At 35.6% G+C, this 26,806-nt stretch overlaps 1 protein-coding gene across 1 annotated transcript in view; it reads left to right on the forward strand.

Moving 5' to 3' along the window:
• The first annotated feature begins 24,918 nt into the window (after positions 1–24,918).
• Tecrl (trans-2,3-enoyl-CoA reductase-like) overlaps positions 24,919–26,806 on the forward strand; it is a 73,028-nt gene continuing 71,140 nt past the window's right edge. Inside the window, 1 exon segment of the mRNA NM_001108860.1 lies at positions 24,919–25,342. Coding sequence (NP_001102330.1) covers positions 25,115–25,342 — 228 coding nt within the window. The 5' untranslated portion in view covers positions 24,919–25,114.

Genomic DNA, 26,806 nt, shown 5'->3' on the forward strand with positions numbered 1-26,806 from the left:
TGTATTTTCTTTTTTTTCTATGTATTCTCTTAATCTCATTAGAGAAAACAGATTTCACCTGCAGGTGAAATTCATTTCTGTCAAAATCCTCCCCTCCGTCACTCAGGACAGAACACTTCTATTTATAATTAACACCTTTTCCTTTTTTTCCTCATATATTTCTTTAGTTCTGGAGCATAAATTATTTCTGTTCCACCCCGAGACAGATCAATGCCAATGTCAGTCTGAAACAACATATATAATTCCACAAATTAGCAAAGTACAGTACGAAATATGACTGGCCAAACCCGTGAGCACCAGAAGTTTGTAAGGTAAGTGAAGAGATTTTGCAGGTTTGTTTTCCAAATGGGATGTAGCAGCTGAGATCTGTATTACACATGTGCTCATCCACATCGGTGACTCGGAGCCACCCTCTCAAAGGTCCTGGAAGCAGAAGTAGGTTAGACATGATAAATACTCCTAAAACCCTATAAAGACCTTACCTGCAGATGCAGATGAAACCGAGCCTCCATTATGTTGACTGCAATTTATTTTCTCCGTTTCTATGTATTTTCTTAACCTCATTAGAGAAAACAGATTTCACCTGCAGGTGAAATTCATTTCTGTCTTAAGAGACAGCATATAATTGTCTTTCCCATTCCCTTCGACTGCCTCTTATTTTAGCATTTAATCCTTCACCCATTAAAATAACTACTTGGAGATGGCATTTCTTTGGGGGAAAGTTATAGATATGCTAAGTGGCGTGTGACAAATGAATTCTATAATTTGAAAGCCTAGTAGCTATCAGGTGGTGAGCAATGACTCTTGCCAGTTTTATTGACTATTAAAGGGACGTTTTACAGCACATGCTGCTTCACGTATTTATTCTCAAGTTAAGCCTGATGTGCTCCGTTCCAGAGTGGAACTGCTATGATTATCATACTAGAACTATGCCTTATATAGGTTTGTAAAATATTTTCATCCATTGGAACTGTTGCTAAGTTTTTCATAAATAAATGAAACATATGGTCTTACTAGATTTTTACTTTAATTCTGGAGAAAAATGAACTTGTGTTTAAAAAAAAAACCCTGCATTTATAACCATAATGTTTAACTTTTATTTACTAAGAAAGCAATTTGTCTACTCTAAATTCACCTTTCAGTTTCCTGTTTGTTATTTGAGATAATGTCTCCTTTCCCAGGTTATTTTGGTACTTGCTACATAGTCCACATTGGCTTTGAACTCATGGTCTCTCTGTCTTCCCTTAGCATGTACTGGAATTACAGATAAGCACTCATAAATCATGGTTTCATTACTTACACTTAAAAATGTTTTAATGTTATCAAAGAGTAGATGCATACTTTTGTGATCTCACAACGAGAGAGAATGAAGCTTAAGAAAGGTCTGAGATGCACAGAAAAATCCATTTCCAGAGAATCCAAGCAACACACATAAAAGGAATGCATGCTGTATGTACTCAAAAGGATTTCACTAAACCATGGAGAAAAATGTTATTTATTAGTTAAAGGAAAATAAATGAAATGGATTTTCATATTAAGTAATATAAGCCAAACTGAAACAAATACTGTGTTATTTTCCCCATATGTAGTTCAAGATTATATTTATCAATTATTTATCCATGAACAAGATAGTTTACACTCTCTCTCTCTCTCTTTCTCTCTCCATGTGTATGTGTGTGTGTGTGTGTGTGTGTGCACGTTTGTGTGTGCATGCGTATGTGCGTGTATGTGTGTGTGTGTTGTGTTTGTGTCTGGGGTATAGACAAAGACAGAGAGAGAGAGAGAGAGAGAGAGAGAGAGAGACAGAGAGAGAGAGACAGAGAGAGATGAAAAAAGAAAGATTACTGTACTCTTTTCATGGTGGAAGGTTGTTAATGGGAGCAGTAACAGGAGAGAGTTAAAGATTATTAATAAGGTCAAAGTACAGAATATTCTTTAAAGAAATATATAAGTAACTTTTCTTCCCCAGATTAATTCCTAAATCAGAGGCTTACTGTTGTATGAGTTCACTCTTTTTACTCATTTCTGAATTCTCTTGGCTGGTTCGACATAGCTGCTCTGGCTCAAACTCCTCTTCATTTTGACTGTTTCAATCGGGCTTTTTTTGCGGAGAGGGGAGCTTCTTACTGAATTTCTCTTCTTGGAAATACAGCCTCTGAACTTCACAAACTTAACTACTCCTAACTCAGCTGTTCTGAACTGAACTTAACTGAACTCCATCCTGCACTGTGTGATATAACTAAACTCAACTGAACTACACTAACTACATTGCCTGAACTCAACTGACCAGTGTTCACCACTCTGACTCCCAACCAATTGACTACTTCTCTCCCAGTGACTCACTCTTCCCTGTGCTGTTCTCTTGAGAGTTGGGCCTATCCTATTTCTGACTCATTTGGTCAAATATTCCTCTGATTTATCACTTTGCCTAGTCCTTACCATGGTTGCTTTCTTCTACATACTAACCTTGCCCCCATTGTTAGGGATTAAAGGTGTGTGATATGGGCGTGTCTGTATTCCACCCAGATCATACAGTAATCCAGATTTGCATTTCAGATAGTCTTTGTATTGTTAGTTAAACTGCCATGCCGTCAAATTGATTTCTTAGTATTTATGTTTATACTCATAGACACAGTTGCTATAAATCTTGTTCAGATGAGTTTCTTTTTGAAGTTGACATCAGTCAACACAGAGATTCTGCCTTCTGTTGGCTTGATAGGAACTGCTCAAAGTAGAGAGACTAATAAATAGAGTTCGAAGCCCTAAATGTGTTATCAGTATTAGCCATGCTACTTGTGAAACCCAGGCAGGAACATACAGTAGGATAAAGGAAGAATACAAGAGATTGACAAACCAGGAAGCAAGCTGTGAAATGCTGTCTTCCAGACATGAGATAATTACAATTACCATGGAGTCACTACAGATTTGCTTACTTGAAAAAGACCCAAAGAACAGAGAACAAAGCTTAGCTTAGACAAAGTAGGTGATCTCCAGGGTGGTCTTACCTAAGATTTCTATTCCTGTGATGAAACACCTTGACCAAAAAGCAAGTTGAGGAACAAATGATTAACTTAATCATAGTCCATCCCTGAAGGAAGTCAGGACAGAAATTCAAGCAGGGCTAACACCTGGAGGTCAGAGCTGATGCAGAGGCCATGTAAGAATGTTGCTTACTGGCTTGCTTCCTCTGACTTTTGCAGCTTGCCTTCTTGTAGAGTCCAGCATCTCCAGCCCAGGGATGGTACCAATGGGCTGGGCTCTCCTCCATTGATCCCTAGTTGAGAAAGTACCCAACACTGCATTTCTTGGAAGCATTTCCTAACTGAAATCAAGCTGTGTCAAGTTGACACACAAAACCAGGCAGTACAACTAACCCCTGGTTAAGCTGAAACAAACACAACTCTTACATTTCCATTCACCTCACAATGTGCAAGATCTCACATTAGTAATGCAAATAACTTTAAAAGTCCTGCATTCTTGACGAATTAAAACATATTAAATTTTCAGTATCTTTAAAATATTCAATCTCTTTAAAAATCTCAGATTTCTTTTAAAAGTTCAAGATGTGGGCTACTGTAAAGGAAAAATTAAGCCAAATGCCTTCCCCCAGGTGGAAGAACTAAAGCACGTCACAATCTGAATCACTCACAGTCAAACACCAACAGTATTAATAACACAATGCCCAATGTCTGGGATCCACACATAATTTTCTGCATCCCTTCCAAAAGGTTTGTTCTAGTTCTACACTCTGTTGACACACCCTATCTTCTAGGCTCTGGATGGCTCCAATCCATTGCTGCTGAAGTTCTGCGTGGTAATCCCATGGTACTGTCATCTCTAGATCCCTGGGGTCATCTGCTAAAAGTGGACTGCACTTTCACTAATAACCTCTCATAGTCTCTCTTTGTGGTGTCAAGCCTCAACTTACCTGTATGACTGGGGTTTCACCTGACATTGAGGCTGCACCCTCACCAAATAGTCATAGCATTTAAAAAGAACATTAAGTGTAAATATGTTTATTTAAACATTATATTGGTTATTATAATTTTCACTCATTTGAATAAATTTTAACTCTCCAAATTAAACAATGAATTTTGGCTCAAATAATAAACAAATGTTTACTGAAAAACTAGCCTGACTCTATCTTACACTTAAAAGCTAGCTTACATTAAACATAAACTAAATTCATTGTATTTATGACTAAATCTAATTCTCAAGGACGGGGATATGCCCCCCTGTTATCTAAACTGCAAATGGTTCCTAACTGCTTGTTTCAGGAAGCAGCAGCAATCTACATTGGAACATCTATATTAGAATCTTCTTATATGGAAATATATATGACTTGTGGAGTTTTTATTAAGTGTTTGTATTTGATTATGGATTAATTATACCAAATTAAGTTTATTTTCTGCAAGCTGTAAAATTTGCAGCACTTGTCATATACCCTAGAATGTTGCTAACTCCAATTTTTTTTTTTTTTTTGGAATAAAATCTGTTGGCAGCATTAATAAGGCTACTTTCATTTGCATGGTAATTGAAAAGAAAATAGGGGAAAATGTTAGCAAGATGATAAAAGAAGCCTATTTGTCCTACATAAACATAGGTGTCACATACTCATTCCTACGAGACAGGAAAATAACAAGACTAGCCAATTAATTATTCACGTAGATTGCAATTCTGCAGCAATCTCCTGGCAAAAAAAAAAAAAGGAAATATATTAATCAATGAAAAAAATAATCATAGCCCTTCTGGATCCTGTTCACAATTTTAATTTTTGACAGATAGAAGCTGAGAGTTTCGTATTGATTTGAAGATGACAAAGCTCATTTAGTTGGTCTGATAGTCCCTAAATTGTTCTCGCTCATACTGATATTATGCAATAAAAACATAGAGGATAAAACCTTGTTTAGCTTTCAAGGTGAAAAGGTTATTATCCTTGAAGAATAAGTAGCATCCTGAAATTCATTTTAAATCGTCTTAGCACTGTGTTTTAATATGATTGACAAACTCTTATGATTAAACATAATGATCATTGTTACCTTTTAATAAATAAGGTTGAAAAATCATATGAAAATGTCTAGCTGTGTTTGCATATCCAGTAAATAAATTTGTATTAAGCTACTGTTTTGTTAATAGAAAATTATTTTCTTTTTTGTTATATATACATTTATTATTATGCAATATTCTTCTACTTTTCCGCATGCAGTTTTTGTTTTTTGGTTTAACTTGATTAGATACCTTGCATTAGAATATTACGGGTATTCTGTATCTCATTCTACACAGAATGCTTTCAAATGTCTATTAATTTAATTTACACAACCACACACATACATGTAGCTTTTAATTTATGAGTACTCCAGAGATTTGTTATTCCACATGTGGATACATAGCAATAACAGATATTTTAACGATTAAAAAAATAATGATACTTAAGTAAATTACTAAAAGCTAAATTCTCAGAAGAAGGAATAAATATTGTCATACAATAATTTAATGTTAGGACCATTATGTTCTTTGTTCAATGTACCATAATTTTAAGCATTAAATATGTATATAGATCAATCTCAGAGCTTTATATAGGTTAATTTAAAATATTATTAATTAAAATAAATTCTATGGGAATGCTCCATGGAATCATGAAATACATTATTAGATAGAGCAGACAGTAATACAATACTGGTACTAGTTATTCATATTGAATCTTGGAAAATATCTTTCCTGTACTAAAACTTGAAGGTATATTGCTTCAATTGTATTTAATCATATCAACATATCTACCACAGTCAACATTCCATACTCAAACAACTATCATTCCCACTCATCCATGAAATTCTCAACACTTCTCTCATACCAGTATCCAAGGTCACTTCCTTTTCTCTGACCTTCTTTGCTAATTCTGTTACTCTGACACTTGAAACTCAATTATTTTCCTGCATGGGTACTTATAATTCAGTGATAAGACCTATCTCTCTTTAGAAATGCATACTAACTCAACTTTTCTCTGAAGTCTTACTCTATCCCTGGAGCTTTCCTCAAGGGATAGTAACTTCTGAATCAAATCCCAGGAATATTCATAGTAGTTTAAATCATTTCTTGGTAGGACTGTGAATTATAAAGAGAGTTTATGTTAGCCATCTTGTTCAGATTCATAGAAGCAGCTTTCCTGTCACATAATACACCATCTCTAAGAAGAATTCCTGATATTCTTGGTCTTGCAATCTCTTCTTCAATGTTTCCTGAGCCGAATGTCTAGGAGTTGCACTGTGGTACATCGGTTTGGGCAGGGTACCCTGTGGTCAGCTAGATCAGTGGTTCCCAGCCTTCTTAATACTTCTGCCCTTTAAAACAGTTCCTCATGCTGTAGTGAACTGCAATCATAAGTTTATTTTTATGCTATGTCATAAGTAATTTTGATTCTGTTGTGAGTAGTAATGTGAATATCTGTGTTTTCCAATGGTCTTAGGTGATCTCTGTGAAGGGGTTATTCAGCAACCTCAACTTTTAAGTGTTGTGGGGTACAGTTTGAGAGTCACTGAGCTGGAAATTCTTCTCATTTTGTCTCTTTCTGGCTTTTTACAATGGTCTCCTGCAACTGCAAAAAGAAACTTCTTTAATGAGAGATAAGCACTACACTTCTCTGTGGGAATAAGGATAAGGAGTTAGAAAGCAGTTAGGAATTACACTGTTAAAGTGTCAAGTCGGTGGTTGTCCTCTATGATACATGATCTCCCTATCCACATGCATTTGGCTAAGAGTTTAGTACCAGGATTGAATTTCTTTCTGTCAAATAGATCGTGAGTTCAATCAAACAGCTGTTAGCACTAGTATAAGCATCATTACTGTACCAGTAGGTATATTTGTCTGTTGTTGTGGGCATAGACATTATGGCTGAAATGAACTATTGCATATCACCTCTCGTTATCGTGAATACTTGTAATCAGAGAGGAGGCTTTCAAGTCGCTTCCAGCTCCAAGTCCTAAGTTTACAAGCACCAAGTCTTTATTAGAAAAGCCTTCCTTTTAACTTGGGAGGTAATCAAGTGTTATAGTGATACTCTCTACTATATAATTTAATAACAATTACGTTTAAAAGGGAAGGTGAAAATAATGTTAAGCAATTTAAGAGTATTTTGAACCCCAAAAACATGACAATGGGGATGATTATGTGTTTCATTGGGATAATAAGGAGCTGATCACTGTGTAGCCAAATGTTATCAGTGATTGATAAGAAGTCCATACACTTGAGATGAATTCTTTCATTGGGACAATGGGAAATTATTTCTCTTGAGTCAGTACATAGAATTTTATGAGTATAGGATGGAGATGTAAAGGATGAAGAACTTTGGGAATGTGAGATTAATGGGCAAATGTTTCACTTTACTAGAATTATGGACAGTATAGAATTATGCAGCATGACAGACCTGGTGACTGACTAATAATGCACAGGATATATACTGAGCACTAAGTTGAACATGACAAGGTTGTTCAAGTTAAATATAACTGAGGAGGGAGTGGTGGTACTTGAAGAAATTACAGAGAATTGAAACAGAAATACAGATAATAACTGTAATTACAGGCCAAATAAGCCTTTGGTCAAGAAATTTAATCATAGAAACAGAAGGAAAGTTAGAATAGAAATTGATGGCAGGGAAGTAAGGTCCTTGCTATGACAAAATTGACCGAGTTGATTTGGGGTTGAAATATGAACGATTTTAGAACTTTGGCTAGAAATGTCATCGAGTGCACAGAGCTTAATGAGTTATTTTAGAAACTGCTTGAAAGATAAAAATCACTGATGTCTAAATTTTCCAGAGGAAGTAACGCCTGCACTGAGACTTGATGTATGTGCCGTTTGTGTAATACTTGGTTAATCTGTGTGTGGTAATCATGCTGAAGTGAAGAACCAGCAGTCATTTTCAAAGACATAAGAAACCACTATGTTCCTTTTGTGTTTCATCTAGACAACAGGAAACCGAACAATTTGAAACCAAAGGATAAGCTGTGACTGATAAGAATCCGGAACATTCTTAATTCTACTATGCTCCATTGGGTCGAGAGGAAATTGTTTCCTCCAGTTCAAGCAAGCAGGAAATGGTCCAAGTAAGTCAGGCAGCATTTTTAGTTTGCATCAATATTCAGTTAATGCATGAGTAATCTAAGTGTTAATGGTTTTAAAACTTAAGTGATCATGGAGCAAGGCTAAAGCCAGGTCACTCCTGAAAATCTGAAGAGTCCTTGAGAAGCCATTAGGGATGATGAAGCCTCGGTTGCCATGGAATCCTAGTATATTGGGGATCTCAGGACTGTGGGGAATCCACCAATTTGAGCTGCAGTCATGGAGTGTAGTTGGTCCAAGAGGAAAGCTAAGTGTGTAATGGATGGCAAAGCTATGCTACAAGTTTTGATACGCTCTGCAAAATCAAAGACATAGTTATCACCAACATCAGGTTCTTAGGTCACAAAGCAAGGAACCTTGAGTTTACTGCACAATTTACATAACAATCAAAAGGTGGGAGAAAGCCCCTTCTGTGTGGTTTAGTTGATGTAATCTTCCAGCATTTTGGCTGTTTCATGCCTCTTTCAGGCAAGCTTCTCTGATCTGAGAGTCTTTGCATCTTGGCTCCACTTCATCTGAGAGAAAATTTCAACTTTTATTTTGACAAGGAGCATCCTAGTGCATCTGTTCAGTTTCAGGGACTACCTGGAACTATGTTGATTGTATAGCTTCCTGATTAAGAAGCTTCCATGCTGGGTGGAAATAGTCTAATCGCAAAGGAGATGATTGCAAAACAATGACTAGCTGACAAGGTATGGATTTTATTGTCACTCTTGTTTAGTGTGTTTCATAATAAAAAAATGAAGCAATAACAGGTTTTGTTATACTTGTTTGTTCATTTGTTTTTAAGAATTGTTAAATAAATGAGGCAAATTTGTTTTATTTTGATATTTCCATTCTCTTCCTGTGTCCCTGAAGTAAAAATTATAATTAAATTGACTTAATCTTTAATTTTAAATATAGATACATTTCTGGTTCACTGTAGTTCACATTGGAAAATGTTGGTAATGATTTTTTTGGAGCTCTGGACATTATTTTTTTTTTTATTAACTTGAGTATTTCTTATATACATTTCGAGTGTTATTCCCTTTCCCGGTTTCCGGGCAAACATCCCCCTCCCCCCTCCCCTTCCTTATGGGTGTTCCCCTCCCAACCCTCCCCCCATTGCCGCCCTCCCCCCATAGACTAGTTCACTGGGGGTTCAGTCTTAGCAGGACCCAGGGCTTCCCCTTCCACTGGTGCTCTTACTAGGATATTCATTGCTATCTATGGGGTCAGAGTCCAGGGTCAGTCCATGTATAGTCTTTAGGTAATGGCTTAGTCCCTGGAAGCTCTGGTTGCTTGGCATTGTTGTACTTTTGGGGTCTCGAGCCCCTTCAAGCTCTTCCAGTTCTTTCTCTGATTCCTTCAATAGGGGACCTATTCTCAGTTCAGTGGTTTGCTGCTGGCATTCGCCTCTGTATTTGCTGTATTCTGGCTGTGTCTCTCAGGAGCGATCTACATCCGGCTCCTGTCGGCCTACACTTCTTTGCGTCATTCATCTTGTCTAATAGGGTGGCTGTATATGTATGGGCCACATGTGGGGCAGGCTCTGAATGGGTGTTCCTTCAGTCTCTGTTTTAATCTTTGCCTCTCCCTTCCCTGCCAAGGGTATTCTTTTTCCTCATTTAAAGAAGGAGTGAAGCATTCACATTTTGATCATCGGTCTTGAGTTTCGTTTGTTCTAGGGATCTAGGGTAATTCAAGCATTTGGGCTAATAGCCACTTATCAATGAGTGCATACCATGTATGTCTTTCTGTGATTGGGTTAGCTCACTCAGGATGATATTTTCCAGTTCCAACCATTTGCCTACGAATTTCATAAACTCGTTGTTTTTGATAGCTGAGTAATATTCCATTGTGTAGATGTACCACATTTTCTGTATCCATTCCTCTGTTGAAGGGCATCTGGGTTCTTTCCAGCTTCTGGCTATTATAAATAAGGCTGCGATGAACATAGTGGAGCACGTGTCTCTTTTATATGTTGAGGCATCTTTTGGGTATATGCCCAAGAGAGGTATAGCTGGATCCTCAGGCAGTTCAATGTCCAATTTTCTGAGGAACCTCCAGACTGATTTCCAGAATGGTTTTACCAGTCTGCAATCCCACCAACAATGGAGGAGTGTTCCTCTTTCTCCACATCCTCGCCAGCATCTGCTGTCTGGACATTATTTTTAAGTGAATTCTTTGAAGGTGTCAAGCTTTCTTTCTGTTTAGTATTTAACTAAATACTTCCACAAGTCATTTAGAAAAAGTTTAAGATCAATATTAAAAAAACAAAAACAAACAAAAACTTTAACTGACTAATCTAAAATGTTGGTAGTATATATTGATTCCCTCTTTCACCGACTCAGACTAATGGTATACTGGCCACTCAAGTTCAGATAATTGAAACAGGGATTGAGAGGTGAGGAAATTTAAATAGAAATTTATGAGCAGTCCTAACACAGGCAGAGTGAATTTCTGTGGAATATGCAACTGGATTGCTCTTTCTGAAGAAAAAAATGTTTTTCCCTATTCTGAATCCTCCATAAAAACCACAGTGCCTTTGTTGAAAGAGAGGTGTAGTTATTTATCCTCATTGAATCATACCCTTTCATCTTATGAACTGATTTCTAGTGGAACAGAGTATAATTGCTAATTATAAACAATGATAGAATTATATCCATATAAATAGTGTTTAACATATGGTTAATTCCCAGATGCTGTGTACTTCCCATCAAGATTGCTTTCATGCTGTACAGTATAGTGAGGATAAGGAATGGACTTTTTAATTGGTTCAACCATGCTACTTATATGAAAGGGCCATATAAAATACTAGAAAGTATACTGGGTTTCGATTTAAAGCAAAGTTGTTTTAGAGATACCTAAATGCTTTAGTATAGTTTCTATTTACTTTTGGTGCATTTGAATTTTTATTGCTATGCTAAAGGATTATTAAAAATTAAAGTATTTAGTGTCATAAATAAGTGTTCAAAGCAACAGTTCTGCTGACTATATATTTAAATTTGAGAAACACTTTGGTAGCTGAATGTCAAACATATTTATTTGAGGTGCCTTTGAACACATAGTATTTATCAAAGCATAAATAAATATATATCATATATAATGAAAAACACATAAATAGGTTATATATACATATGCTATATACAAATATTACTAAATCATTACATTGTTAGGTAATTTAATTTTCAGAAAGTAAAATAACTAAACGCAATTAATTGTTTAGCTTGGTGAATATATATACATATTATACCACTGACTAACAATCATATTACAAGCAACAAATTCTTATTTACATAAAGAGTATATATTGTTTGTATATTTCTTCTGGTTCCATAATTTATTTAGGTACACATCTTAATGAACCAATATATTCTTTGGACACTTGTTTTAATGGAATGATGAACACTATTAGAAGCCTGCAAAGGCCATGGATACAAATTATATTTAGGGAATGCATTAAAGAAAAGTTAAACTTTGTGGCAGATAAAATGTTCTGATGGTGCTCAAGCAGACACATAAGTAATTCAACCCTGAATAAACTCTAACCTCTTGAAATTCAGTAAAATTAAAAACAAACCATGCATAGATGGCTGCATTCTTGTGAAACTAATTAATTTTCATATTATAAAATGCAATATAAAATTTTCTCCATGATAGATTTATATTATTATTATTAAATATTTTAAATGGTCTGGTTTAAAAATAAGCAGTATATGATAAAGTTTTGATTTTGACTAATCTGTCAGAGACAATGCCTGAGATATACAGAAAGCTAGATTCATGTAATATTGGACACAAAGCTAATTTTATAAACATATGACACTTTCATAACTCACCCCATTATGTTACAAAATACTCCATTTTGAAAAGTATGTGATACTCATTTCTTTGTGGTAAACAATTCTGATAGTAAGGATACTTTCCTATCAGATTTCCATGCTCATCCCATATAAAATAGAATTCTAAGAATATGAGAAGATTCAATGTTCTAAAAACAAGAAACGACAAATTGGCATATAATAATTTATTGCAGAAATAAAAAAAATCAAAGGCAAGTTATATTTAAAACAGTCAGAGGTCAAATTGTGTGACATTTTACAAAGTATTTTAAACTAAGTTTGCTACATAAATTTAATCAAATTGGTGAAGGTATTAAACCAGCTTTGAGGCATACTTTTATGCATAATTCTCATAGCAAATTACAACAAACTATTTTAACGGAATGTGATTGTAAGTTATACATAGTATGAAGGATTACATAAATTAGTAAATTATGAATGGGGAAGTTACAGATATGTAATGTGAATATACATATCTTTGATGCAGTGATTCACTATTAAAAGGCATTAATGAGGAGAAAGACCCACGATATTTACGTAACATGTTGGACTCATGATTTTCTGGGAATGCAAACTCTCCCTGTCGGGAGTCATAGTTCTCTGTACACAGCATAGCAGAGATTCCAATTTGCTGTTTGTAGAGACCTTTACTTCACATCTTCAACATTGTCACCTTGTAAGGAAGGGTCTTTGTTATTCTTACATAGAAAATTAAAGTAAAATCTAATTGGTCTTATTCTTCTAAAAATGGCTTTCCACCCTATTTTCAACTCAGCACCTACCTAAGATAATATTATAAACTCGGACATTGACAGTCACCTCGTAACCAAATGTAAGGTCAAATCATCTCTGTTTTTGTGAAAGTTGGTTCCACCTTGTGATACTTGGAAGCGTGCTGTTGGCTCTCCTGAAACCTGAAGATCCTGTGCCCCTTCAGGACAACTCTGAATATGTCCCCAGATTAAAACATCTCAGGATTTTTTTCTCACAATATAGGCAATATTTGGAAAACAATTCTTAATGATTATTTCATACTTTGCTCATTTTAAGATTCTTTAGTTATTGAATGACACATTAACTTAATATGCAGTGCTGACATTACAATGACTATGAGGATGGGGACTATGCCTTTGAAAGCCATAATCATTTCCTGATAGTGAATTTTGAAAATTTAGAGTTAGTAAGCAGTACTTTAAAAATATTCTTTATTTTGACTTTCTTATATAATAAAGTCAAGTTGCAAAATTTTGTTCTAGAAGATAGTCGTTTAATTTTTAAACTAGGTTAAAATTGTGTTATATTAACTTTCTCTTAAAATGCACCATAATATAGTTGTACATAATGAAATAATTCAATGATACTCTTTGAACTTACACGTTAGACTACTTAAATTAATAAACCAAATTATTCTATAATATAACTAAATTATTTTTAGATATGAACTGCTTATTGCTTTTAGAGTAATGTTATTCTTATAGGTGAATCCACAAAATTAAAGAATGGTCAACATCATCTGTTGTTCAGAATGATCTGAAAATAATGTTCAAAATAAAACATGAACTTCTCTTTCCACTGATATAAAAAGGTATGGAAAGCAGGCTTAAAACAAAAGGAAAAACAAGACCAGGTATATAATGGGGAAGAAAAGGAAAGGAGACAGATTACTTTGAAAAAAAAAATAACAGCAAGTTGTTGATGCTGTCTTAATGGGGGCAAATACAGCAATAATGTCCAAGTGTCGTCTTCTTCAGATACCTGCTTCCTGACGACTGCATACTCAGGGGGATTCTCTTTTAAGAAAAACAGGATAAAATTAATTGCAGATCTACAATAACATGCTTGATTCGTTCTGGCAGAGGATTTCTATATAAAATAAATTACAAGGAAAAGACCTAGGAAAATAAAGTACAATTTTTAAAAGGTACAGCCAAAGTGTGTGAGATCTGTAGCATAACTGATCACTTGTAGGAACCCTGAGTAAAGATAGAAGTAACAGTTCAGAAAATGTTGCCTTTTTATCTGTCTATCTGTCTGTCTATCTATCTATCTATCTATCTATCTATCTATCTATCTATCTATCTATATATATATATATATATATATATGTATTGGTTATTTTTAAATTTATATTTCAAATGTTGTTCCCCTTCCCGGTTTGCCTTCGGAAAATCCCCCATCCCATCCTTCTCCCCTTTGCCTCTATGAGCAGCTCCCCCACCAACTCCTCCACTCCTACCTCACCTCTCTAGTATCCCCCTACTCTGGGGAGGCATAAAGCCTCCACAGGACCAAAGACCTCTTCTCCCACTAATGCCAGATAATGCAATACTCTTTTACATATGTAACTAAAGCCATGGATCCCTCCATGTATACTCTGGTTGGTAGTTTAGTCCCTGGGAGCTCTGGGTGGTCCAGTTAGTTGATATTGTTCTTCATATGGAGTTACCATACGCTTCAGCTCCTTCAGTTCTTCCGCTAAGTCTTCCATTGGAGTCCCCAGGTTCAGCATGGTTGGCTGTATCTACATCTGTACTAATACAGCCATACAAGGGAACAGCCTTACCATGCTCCTGTCAACAAGCACGTCTTGGCATCAACAATAATGTGCGAGCTTTTTGTCTCCAGATGGGATAGATCCCTAGGTGGGGTGGTCTTTGGTCGCCTTTTATTCTGTCTCTGTTCCATTTTTGTCCCTACATTTCAGTTAGACAGAAAAAATTCTGGGTTAAAAATTTTGAGATGGGTGGGTGACCCTATCCGTCAACTAGGGGCCCTGACTATCTACTGGGGTCCCTATTGGTTCTATCTCTCCTTGGTTGGCTGTTTCAGCTAATGTCATCCCTGTTGACTCCTGGGAACCTCTTGCTTTGCTTTCGAGGCTTACTAAATATGTAGTAAGACAGATGCTGGAACCAAGGATGATTTGGAGATCAGACATGGCACAAAAGAAAAGAGGGACTTTATGTTAGCTTGTTTATATTAAGTTGCCTCTTTGATATTAATTTGTTTACTTGGTATTTGAGTTCAACAAATGTGACTCTGAATTTCCTTCAAAGATAAATTTCTGGGAAAGTTTCAGAAAACTCTTATCAGTTTGGAGCCCACCAATACTAGATACTTGAAAAGTTACAGTTTCGACAAGCTTGTCCCCTATCTGCAGGTCTGCTCTAGAGTCTGAACTATGACCTTGACTTAGAAAAGGAAGCCATACTGCCTTACTTCTAATGCCAACGTCCATAGTTTAGATGGGTAGCTGAATGAGTGGTTGTCTAAATTTGTACTTCCCTAGAGTTTTGCAACGTTTGTATATCCTCAGCCTTAGAATACTGTAGACGTACCACCTTATTTAGTAGACGAAGTTGAAGGCTTAGGAACCCAAAGGAACCCAGCAAAGAAACAGTTACCGTGCAACCCAGACAGACATGATGTATGTATTTCTGAAAGCAAGAGACTTCAGAGCAGAGACTTCAATTGTAGCACACACACACTGTTTTAAAATTATAGCTAAAGGTAGTTGGTGAAGGAGAATTTCTTAAAATTTCAACTTATTTCCTTAATTTTTCTGTTGTTCCTTTTCAAAAACCATATAATTAGACCAAAATGAGAAAAAAGGAAAAAAGAAACACAAAGAGAAATAGAATATACAGCTAAATATGAATGTGATGTTTAACCTGGCTGTCTCCTCGAAAGGTTGTATAGTTAACTAAGAGAAAGACTTCTAGGTGAGTCTGTAGCGCACTGCCTTACATGGCTGACTTAAAAGACAGGACCCTCTCTCAGAGTGGGTGGCAGCTTTTATATTTCTGGTCCACATAAAAAGAGGTCCAATATATAATTGTTGGTTTCTTTCTTTGTTTTAATTTTCATCACATCTAACCTTCTGTTTCCCACTCCAACTCTTCCCATGAATTTATCTCTCAAAATCATGACTGTTTTTGGATTTTTACTATATACAAACACACATATGTATAAACACATCCTGCTGACCCTATTGATTGTTCCTTAGAACTTCTGTAGCACTGATGTCAATGAAGTCATATGAGTAGGTGTCTATAGGAAAGTTGGGTGCTTCTTCAACAGAGGCCTCTGGGTTCTAGGTCATCACCCAGTGTACCAACATTATTCTCTTACTCAAAATGGCAAAAGGGATACAAATTACAAATATTTCTGTGCCATGAGACATTGTTTACACATTATTCTTTAGTACTTGTTTATGTGTCCCATAAGTAGGTTATGATTTTCACTCATTTCAATTCTTAGCAATCAGGGTGCATTGATCCATTAGGTTCTTTCAATATGGGAGGGAATATATTGCTCAATAGATATATAGATGGTAGACTAATTAATAAATGGAGTAACTTAATAAAAACATAGTAAAAGTTTCAAGAAAATATAGTTTTAAATTTTTGTTTTCCTTCTTGCAGATGAGTGGATCACGGACAGTTGCTGCCCTTAAAACCCCTGCTGACATTAAACTCAAAAGTAATCAGTTTTCCATTGTGTTCTGAAGAAAACCAGCTCCATGGATTGACTTTAGATCATTGATTAGTGGCTACCTGATTTGAAGCATCAGCTACATGTAGATGATCCTTATTAGACAGCATATGCTCTACTACTATGTTTGCTATTCCTGTAAATATTTTCTTAAATTATCTTTCATTAAAATATGCATTTTCAGTGCTGTTCCTTTAGAGAACCCCTATGAATAAAATTATCAAAATTATTATATAACTTTATCTGAACAAAAACTTAGTGTTCTCTTTTTCTTAGTCAAAACATTTGAATCAGAAGAACCAATTTCTTGATAGTCCAGGTCATTCCAGAATTCTCTTCACACACAGGAAGTCCGATATGATGAAAACTAAGATGAATTTCCAGTGATCACTGCACTCAAATAAAAAGCATATTTTTTTTTTATTAACTTGAGTATTTCTTATATACATTTCGAGTGTTATTCCCTTTCCCGGTTTCCGGGCAAACATCCCCCTCCCCCCTCCCCTTCCTTATGGGTGTTCCCCTCCCAACCCTCCCACCATTGCCGCCCTCCCCCCATAGACTAGTTCACTGGGGGTTCAGTCTTAGCAGGACCCAGGGCTTCCCCTTCCACTGGTGCTCTTACTAGCATATTTTAAAATTGAAATCTTAAGTAAAAAAACACTTGTAAACAAAAATAGCTTGACAGTGAAAACTGCAAAGGTTATTATTCTGGATCAGTCACTATTACTGGTATTTTAATTGTAAATATAGTATTATTAATATATTAAGTAAAAACAGTAATTTTTAGTGCTTAGGAATTTTCCCACCCTATTTTTATATTATATCATGATATATATATATATATATATATATATATATATATATGTATATACATATATATATATATCCTGACTTCCATTTTTATATTCTATTCAGTATTTTTCTTTACAAGAAATACTGTGTGAATAAATCATATAATTTTTCCATACACTCAGCAACAATGTAGCTTACATGAAATACTGACACTGTCTGAGGTTCATTTAATTAGGTAGGAGAAGCAGTACATAGAAATTTAGAAAAAGAACTGCTGTGTAATTAGGATTTAGAATTTAAAAATGAGAGAGACCACGAGAGGGAGTACATTAGAGTATTCCTAATTTTGTTAAAATAAATATAACTTCTAAATGCTTTTATAAAATTTAGAAATATTTTATAAACTTAATAGTTGCTGATTGCATTTGCTACGAATTTGACTCTGTTCTCTGTTTTGAAGATACATCTCCTCAGACTGTAGCCAAGGCTGACCTGGAACGGCAGAGCAGTTCTCATCCCTCAGCCCCAGTGCTAGGGACAAAACTGAGACCTATCCTATCCATCTACAGTAAGTTTTAGATAGATGATAAAATTGCTGTTCTCTGTCCTTTTCTTCATCTCTAAATCAATACACATCTGTAATAATTTCTTAGATAATATGGTGTGCTAAGCACTTAGAAAAAATAATGTGTTGAATAGATTAATGTGACCCACCTAGCTTGAGTCCCAAAATCCTGGCTAAAGGATAGGAGCAAACAAAGAAAAGACATATAAATGCATATAAATGCATATAAAAGCATATAAATGAAGCTAGAGTAGATAGGGTTGTCTAACCACCACAGCCAAGAATCTCAGCAAATTTATTAGGCAAAGCAAAAGGCAGGACCTTCCTACTCTTAATGGAGAATTTCAGTTGAGCCATCTCAGCCTGCGAGTATCCTGGAGCCATAGCTGCAGCAGCTAGTCTTTACATACACTGAACGATCACCCACAAGTCATCATATCTGGACTCCCAAAGAAATCTTTGCCATCCCTTTTGAGACTGGCCCATCTAGACTATGGTTTTGCCAGTTTAAAGTAGGCCAATAGTTGAAGGGCATCCAGATGTCAAAATGCACATTTACCCAGAATGTCACTAACTCCAAGTTTCCTTTAGTCCTTTCTGTAGACAAACTCCATGCCTATAGGTTGGCGGTCTGTTTTTAAGATGTAATAAAGATGGACAAGGGAACAAATTTGTAGAGATAAACTGGTCAAGTTGGACTGATGAGCACATTCTTTTATATGACTTATTTAAACAAATAAAATTTAAAAATATATTAGAAGGCTACCCAGACTATTTCCCCCACCATGATTAATCTGTTGATGAAGGAACACTACTCAAAATGTCGCAGACCTTAGAGATCAGTATATTCTCTTCAGTTATAACAGTCTCCAATGATACTGTGCCTGGAAGACTAACTACAGTGAGACAGGAAAGACGGTGTGTTCTACAAATGCAATTATGTCAGAATGATGTGCAGTCAAACAGAAGAAACACTTAGGAAGTAGAAAGTCAAGAAGAAGAGGAAGGGAAGAATGGAGTGAAGGAGGAAGTGGAATAGGAGGGTATGAGGAGGAGGATAAGGAAGAGAAACAGGAGAGGACAGGGATATGTGGATTGCAGTCATATGCAAAGTAGACAGGATGATAACTTTAGGATGAGTGGATTCCGTCTAAGGTCACCCACATTGAGTCCTGGGCGAATCTCATATCCCAAGTCTCTAGGATTTTCTAGAGGTTTCCTCCACACCCTCACCCCCATCCAGAGAAGATGTATATTTCCATTCACTCTCTTGGCCCTCTGGGCTTCTATTCTGTCTCTGATCGTATCTGACCCTGTCATCTTTTCTCCTTCCCCATCCCATCTCCCACTCATGTCCTCTCTCCCTCTGTCTCCCATGATTATTTTGTTCCCTCTTCTAAGTGGGATTGGAGCATCCTCACTTGGGCCTTCCTTCTTATTTAACTTCTTAAGGTCTGTGGGATGTATCATGGGTATTCTGTACTTTTTGGCTAATATTCACTTATCAGTGAATATATACCATGTATATCTCACTCAGTATGATATCTTCTAGTTCCACCGATTTGGCTGTAAATTTCATGATGTCCTTGCTTTTAATAGCGGAATAACAATTGATACATGGGACCTCTTAAAATGGAAAAGCTTCTATAAGGCAAAAGACACCATTAATAGGACAAAGCAGCAACCCATAAACTGGGAAAAGATCTTTACTAACCCTACATCCAATAGAGGGATAATATCAAAATATATAAACAATTCAAGAAGTTAGACTCCAAAAATAAATAACCCAATTAAAAATGGGGTACAGATCTAAATAGAGAATTATCACAGAAGAATAAGGAAGGAGTCACTAGGTAAATGCAAATCAAAATATCCCTGAGATTCCACCTGACACCAATCAGAATGGTAAGATCAAAAACTCAAGTTATAGCACATGCTGGCAAGGATGTGGAGAAAGAGGAACACTTTTGCATAACTGCTGGGATTGCAAGCTGGTACAGTACTCTGGAAATCAATCTTTCAGTTTCTTAGAAAATTGGAAATAGTTCTACCTGAAGACCCAGCTAGACCACATCTCGGCATATACCCAGAAGATGCTCCACCATACCCCAAGGACATGCATTCCACTATGTTCACAGCAGCATTCTTCATAATAGGCAGAAAGTGGAAGCAGCCTAGATGTCTCTCAACAGAAGAATGGATACAGAGCATTTGATTTAAGGGAAAGTGTCATTTTGAAATATTACTCAGCTATCAAAAACAATGACTTTATGAAATTCATAGGCAAATGGATGGAACTGGAAAATATCATCCTGAGTGAGGTAACCCAATCACAGGAAAACACACATGGTATGCACTCATTGATAAGTGGCTATTAGCCCAAATGCTTGAATTTCCCTAGATGCACAGAACAAATGAATCTCAAGACGGATGATCAAAATGTGAATGCTTCACTCCTTCTTTAAAAGGGGAACAAGAATACCCTTGGCAGGGAATAGGGAGGCAAAGTTTAGAACAGAAGCAGAAGAAACACCCATTCAGAGCCTGCCCCACATGTGGCCCATACATATACAGCCACCAAACTAGATAAGATGGATGAAGCAAAGAAGTGCAGGCCGACAGGAACCGGATGTAGATCTCTCCTGAGAGACACAGCCAGAATACAGCAAACACACAGGTGAATGCCAGCAGCAAACCACTGAACTGAGAACGGGACCCCTATTGAAGGAATCAGAGAAAGGACTGGAAGTGCTTGAAGGGGCTCGAGACCCCATGTGAACACCAATGCCAACCAACCAGAGCTTCCAGGGACTAAGCCACTACCCAAAGACTATACATGGACTGACCCTGGACTCTGACCTCATAGGTAGGAATGAATAGCCTAGTAAGAGAACCAGTGGAAGGGGAAGCCCTTGGTCCTGCCAAGACTGAACCACCAGTTAATGTGATTGTTGTGGGGAGGGTGGTAATGGGGGAAGGATGGGGAGGGGAAGCCCATATAGAAGGGGAGGGGAAGGGATTAGGGGGATGTTGGCCCAGAAACCGGGAAGGGGAATAACAATCGAAATGTAAATAAGAAATACTAAAGTTAATAAAGACAAAAAAAGAAAAGAAAAAAGAAATGTGCTTCACAGCCCTACTGATGCGGAACTCTGGGGAATTTGCTTCAAGTTATTTTTTAACATTTACTTCAGAAAACTTTAGAATTGTGATATCATATGCCTGCCCATACATCATTTTCTCTCATTCTTCTCTGGCTAATTAATCCTGAGGACTGACTGTCTGCAGTTTTATTAACTAGTTGAACACTCTTATCTATTTGGTCACATACAGTGTTTCTCAGTTCTGATATCCACTGTATTCAATTTTATACATATGATTCAGATTAAAAAAAAAGAAGTTTCTAATACAATTCCAATACAGCCTACCAACCAGAAGTATAGATTTATAAAACATATTTAAGAAATAGCCAATATTTCTGAGATTTTAGGCTTAAAACTCAGTAGTTAGGAATCATACAAAGTATATATGTACAAAAGCATGAGACCAAGCCCATTAGCAAATGCTAATGTGACATGAGTACCTTCAGATTATCTTTTTGCTCAAACAATGAGTTATGGTAGCATAATTCACAATACTATTTCTGAATTCTATAATCTCAACAAATGCAAATTGTTAAGGAAAATGTGGAATGAAATGAACTGCCATTTAATGTTGGTGCAGTTTAAATACATTACAGGAGATTTATGATTACCTAACATTTTTTTCTGTTGTCTACTAAGCCTGCCATTCAAATGTATGCAAAAGCCAGCATAGAAACTCATCTCAAATGATATCCCACTTCCTGGTTACCCCTACACCAACTTCTCAACCTATGATATCCTACTTCCAGGTTACTTCTCCACCAATCCCCAACACACACACCACCTCTGCCCTCCCCTTTCCCCTTTGCCTGTATGGGAATGCTCCCCCACCCACCCACACTTTCCAACCATACTGCTCCAGCATCCCCCTATGCAGGGGCAAATGACATTGCCTGACAGCAAAGGAAGGGGAGGTCCTCCGTCCTAGCATAAAACTTCATACAAGAGAGCACATATTTAACCCTTACCATGGAGTATTATGAACTTAAAGTAACTTCAACTTTGAAGGTGTAAGGTTAAGTCTAAGTTACACAACAAGGGACCAAGTAGTATTGAAAATGGAGGTAAGGGTTTAACAAACAGATGTATATGGGAGGAAAGCCGATAGAAGGAGACTGCCAGGAGTTGGAGGCAGAAGATTAGGACTGGTGGATTGGGAGAGAAAAGCACAAAGATAAAAACACCATAGTAAGACACAATGTTTGTATGGCAAGCAAAAGGACCAAAATTAATCTGTAAAGAAAATATACTAAGAAATTTCAACTAGAAAGTGACTTTCTAAAGTATTGTTTATGAACAATATGTTGAGCATAAAAAAATAAAATGTTCTCAAGGACTCAAGCCATTGAGAAATATTTATGGACATTACAAGGCACTTTGCATCCCATGTTATTCTATGTAATACTATACCTGGGTGAACAAGATACCATTCATTGTTCTCATCTCAGAATTTAAAACTCAAGCCCTGACCTTGAAAATAATCCTCCAATTGGTTCTTCAATTACAGTATACCAAACAGAAGGCTTGGAGTTGATCTCTTGGTCCCTGCACATATGTAGCAATATGCAGCTTGCTCTCCATATGAGTCTTCTAAGAAGTTGAACAAATCCTAACTCTCACTCCCTTGCCTCGCCTTGGGTCCCTATCCCCTAGCTGGGCTCCCTTGTTTGGCCTCAGTGGGGAAGGAATATGTCTAGTCTTGCTGAGACTTGATGTGCCAGGGCACGTTAGCACCCATGAAAGGCTTTCCGTTCTTAAAGTTTTTGCAGAGAACTAGAGTTCTGTTCTCAGTTCGCAACTCCTTCACCTCTCTCTGCCTTCTCAGGATCTGTCTCTTATTCTGGCTTATGTGGTATTCTGCTTATGTGCGCAGACATATTTATAATCTTTGCAAATAGATATAGTCATAATTAAAAACTAAACTAAAATTATAAAAATAATGTTAAATTGTTTCTATATATTAACATTGTTCTACAAAGTTCGATTTTTTTATGAAGTGAACCAATGAAGTGCTGGGGAGATGGATCAGCAGTTTAGACCATTGTCGGCTCTTGCAGAGGACCTTAGTTTGATTCTAAGTATTTCAAATGACTGACACGTGCCAAAACCTCTCCTCCCAGAAGATCCAAACCACCTTCAGACATCTGTGGGCACTTATAGTGGTGAACAAGCAGGCACACACACATACTCAAAATATAAACATAAGTTAATAAAAAATGACCCCAAATGAATTTGTTTCTGACATAAGGAAGTAATTAATTTTTCTTGTTAAAGAAGACAAAATAATAAGACCAGAAAAATGATGTACCTTTTGAAGTCTCATTTACAATTTATTATAACCACATTTCATTAAAACGAAGATTGTGTTTTATCCCTGATATTTAATCAGTTTTTAGAATGACCACAAATTTTTTTAATTTGCTGATGTCATGTATGTGATAAGTCATTGTTAACTGCATTACATAAATCAACTAAGAAAATCTGATTGCACTTTACATTCGAAATTACTTCTAGATTCAAAATTTGTTTTTATTTTCTCATACTTTAAACAAGTAATTACAGATTTATATATACATAAATATATATATATAATATTTATACATATATATATATATAATTTTCTACCTTTAAGCTATGACTTCCCCTACCATTTTCCCTTTCTATAATGATTATTGTTATTATCAAATATTTTTGGATGGATTTCTATGTCATACTTTACATTTTGAGAACAGTTTATTTTTTCTTACTTTATTTTCCTTCCATTTTTATTAAATTGGGTATTATTTACATTTCAAATGTTATTCCCTTTCCTGGTTTCCTGTTCATCAGCCCCCTAACCATTTTAAACAAATTGAGATGAGTGTGTTGTATCTTGTAATCTTTAATCTTTAAATTATAGTGTGTGTGTGTGTGTGTGTGTGTGTGTGTGTGTGTGTGTGTGTGTGTAAGTATTTGTGTTGGGTGTTGAGAAGCCTATGTGTGTCAGAGGGCAGTTTATAACTTAGTTTTCTCATTCTACCATGGGGATCCTAGGCCCCTCATCGGATCTTCAGTCTTGGTTGTAAGGTCCCTTACTCACAGAGCTAGTTCTCTGGCTTGAGTATATCATGAATAGTTTTAACATTTACTGTCCATGCAGTTTCTTCTAATTTAAATCCCTTTTCAAACTGATGATTATCCCTAATAAATTGTCTTAATCATATGCCATGTCCTGCCTGTTCTTCAGTTTTCTGAATGTTTTTTGTCCAAACAATAGTTCAGGTATACACAGAATTTTCTCTTTACATCTGTCAAACATGAGTCTCTCTCTCTCTCTCTCTCTCTCTCTCTCTCTCTCTCTCTCTCTCCCTCTCTATTTCTTTCTCTCTCACACACACATGACTAATATATATATGCACACAAATGTATGTGTGTTTACATATATATGTATGTTTCTTTATATATCTTTTTATATAGATAAAGATATATATCTTATATATAAATATATCCATATAAACACACATATGCTCATAAATAACATATATATGCATATATACATATGTATGTATATATATATATATTTAAGAGTATTGTTCAATTGTATCTCAGTTTGTCTTTTATGTGGTTACAATATATGATGCCTGCCAGTTTTTTTTTTTCATTCTAAGCAATGTTTCTAATTCTGTCACTAAGTGAAACTCATCCTATAATTGGCTTTATGTATATGTTATGACCTTAACTGTAGACTGAATTTACATATATCCTATAATATTTTGCAAGCTTTATAATTGACTGTATATGGTGTTATCCTGCTAGAGTATAATATTGGATGAATGCGAACCAGGATGTAATAGGTTTGAAGATTACTGTATCGGGAACTGAGAGATAATAAAAGCACTCTGTTCTTCTTTGCTTTGGAATTCCAGATAAGAGTGCTCATAAGTAGCAGAGATAAAGAGAGAAAGCAAGAAATAATTCAAATGCAGAAGTCAATGCACTCCACTGCAGCAGTTCTCAATAGTGTTATATATAGAAATCAGATCAGACATTGTTTTCTAGCCTGCTAAATAAAACTAGACCGCTGGAATGGCATGCCACTTGACCTCCAGGGCGTCCACAGCAGTATTTAACAGGCGCAACGGGAGGACTCGTGCAAGTGTCTCCTGTTTACATGCCAGATTCCCCTGCTAGTTCACAAAATGTTCAAAAGGCACAAGTCCCTGGAACGCAAGAGGGAATTATTATTCCAGGGACTTCCACAGTTCACAATGAAGAATAATACAAGAAATTTCCACTCCTTGTCACAACTTGTACTCTCAGCAGGCCCGCTAAAAACTACTACAGCAGTCAAACATTCAAAAACGACTCACTTTGAGATCGAAATACTGGATGCTCATACAAGAAAACAGATATGTATTGTGGATAAGGTAAGCTTTATTTTCTTCTTAAATGTTTCTTATTAGACTCAAAATTACTGACTTCAAAATTAAAAGACAGGACTTTGCTGAATGCATTTCTAATTATCAAACTTAATTCTTGAGTGAAAAAGAAGATGCCTTATATACTGTATCAAGAAGAAACATTTGCATCATTTTCATATTTACCATAAATAATCATTTTAATTTCTGCTTACTGCCCATAATCCATAAGTAAAAACAGAACAAAACACAACAAAATTTTTTCTTTTCATGATGTTATAGCAATAAAACCTATAACATTTCAGAAGTATTTGTAGAAAATAGGAAGCAAAAATAAAAAAAAAATTAAAAGTATTTACTATGTGTCCAAATTGTAAACATTTTAGTATACTGTTTAATTTTCTTTACTTTTCTAAAGATTTTACCTTTTTAAGAGCAGTCTTTAAATTCTTAAAGAATGCAGGTTTTAAAGTGTCCTCTCTCTCTGCATCTGCAGGCACAGATGTTTCAAGAAGAATGCTGTAATCTGTATAGCTTAGATTAGAAAAATGGAGTAAGAACATATGTTTATTGGAGATTTAAGGGCATGTATCATACATCAAAATGTTTTTCATATATTTGAAAAGACAGCAACTTTAATTCATTACAGCACTGATATTTTCAAAAAACTCATATATTTTGTTTTATAGAAACACTACTGGTTGTTGTTTGTCAAAACAAAATATCCAATCACTTATTCTATTTACACATGCTGCAGGTGGACTGCTAGATAAGAGTACTGTTCACTGCTCTTCATAACTGTCAAAAACATTATATATCTTTGAAATTACTAACTCTGGTAATAGCGGTAATTTACTACTTGTACATAATGACTTACTTTTAGGTACAAAAAAACCTATAAGTTGGTATATTTTAATACAGGTCACAAGTAACACTAAGGAGATTCCAATCATCTACGTGTACATAGTTGCAAATCATATACATCTATATTTCTGTAAGTGAGAAATATGTTTTATGATAAAGAAAATTCTATCTATTGGCTTCATGTAATCTGTTTCTGTTTGATATAAAAGTATTTCCTTTGATTTTTGAAACATTATTGTAGGAATAAGAAAATTGTTGTAACTCGAAGTCTTCTCTAGAAACAGCTGACATTTGCAACATTTTCCTATTAAATGTCTGAATGGATAAAACGTTCAAATGATTGAGTTAAACAATAGCAAATGGCAGAGAGTATAAGGATTTTTACCTTAAAGTAAGAAAGGTAAACACTTGTTAATTATCATTCTCATATCTGATATCATCCTTGAAGAAATAAGAGTAAATTTCATTTTCATAGATATTAATTAAACTGAAAAGAAAAATAAAATAAAATAATAGGAAACTACCCTCTTAGGAATCTCACCCTTCAACTGTAAAATCCTGGGGCTCACATCTAAGTGGTATAATTTTATAGAAACAACTATTCTAATA

The sequence above is a fragment of the Rattus norvegicus genome, chromosome 14, assembly GCF_036323735.1.
Source record: "Rattus norvegicus strain BN/NHsdMcwi chromosome 14, GRCr8, whole genome shotgun sequence".
Classification (NCBI taxonomy): Eukaryota; Metazoa; Chordata; class Mammalia; order Rodentia; family Muridae; genus Rattus; species Rattus norvegicus.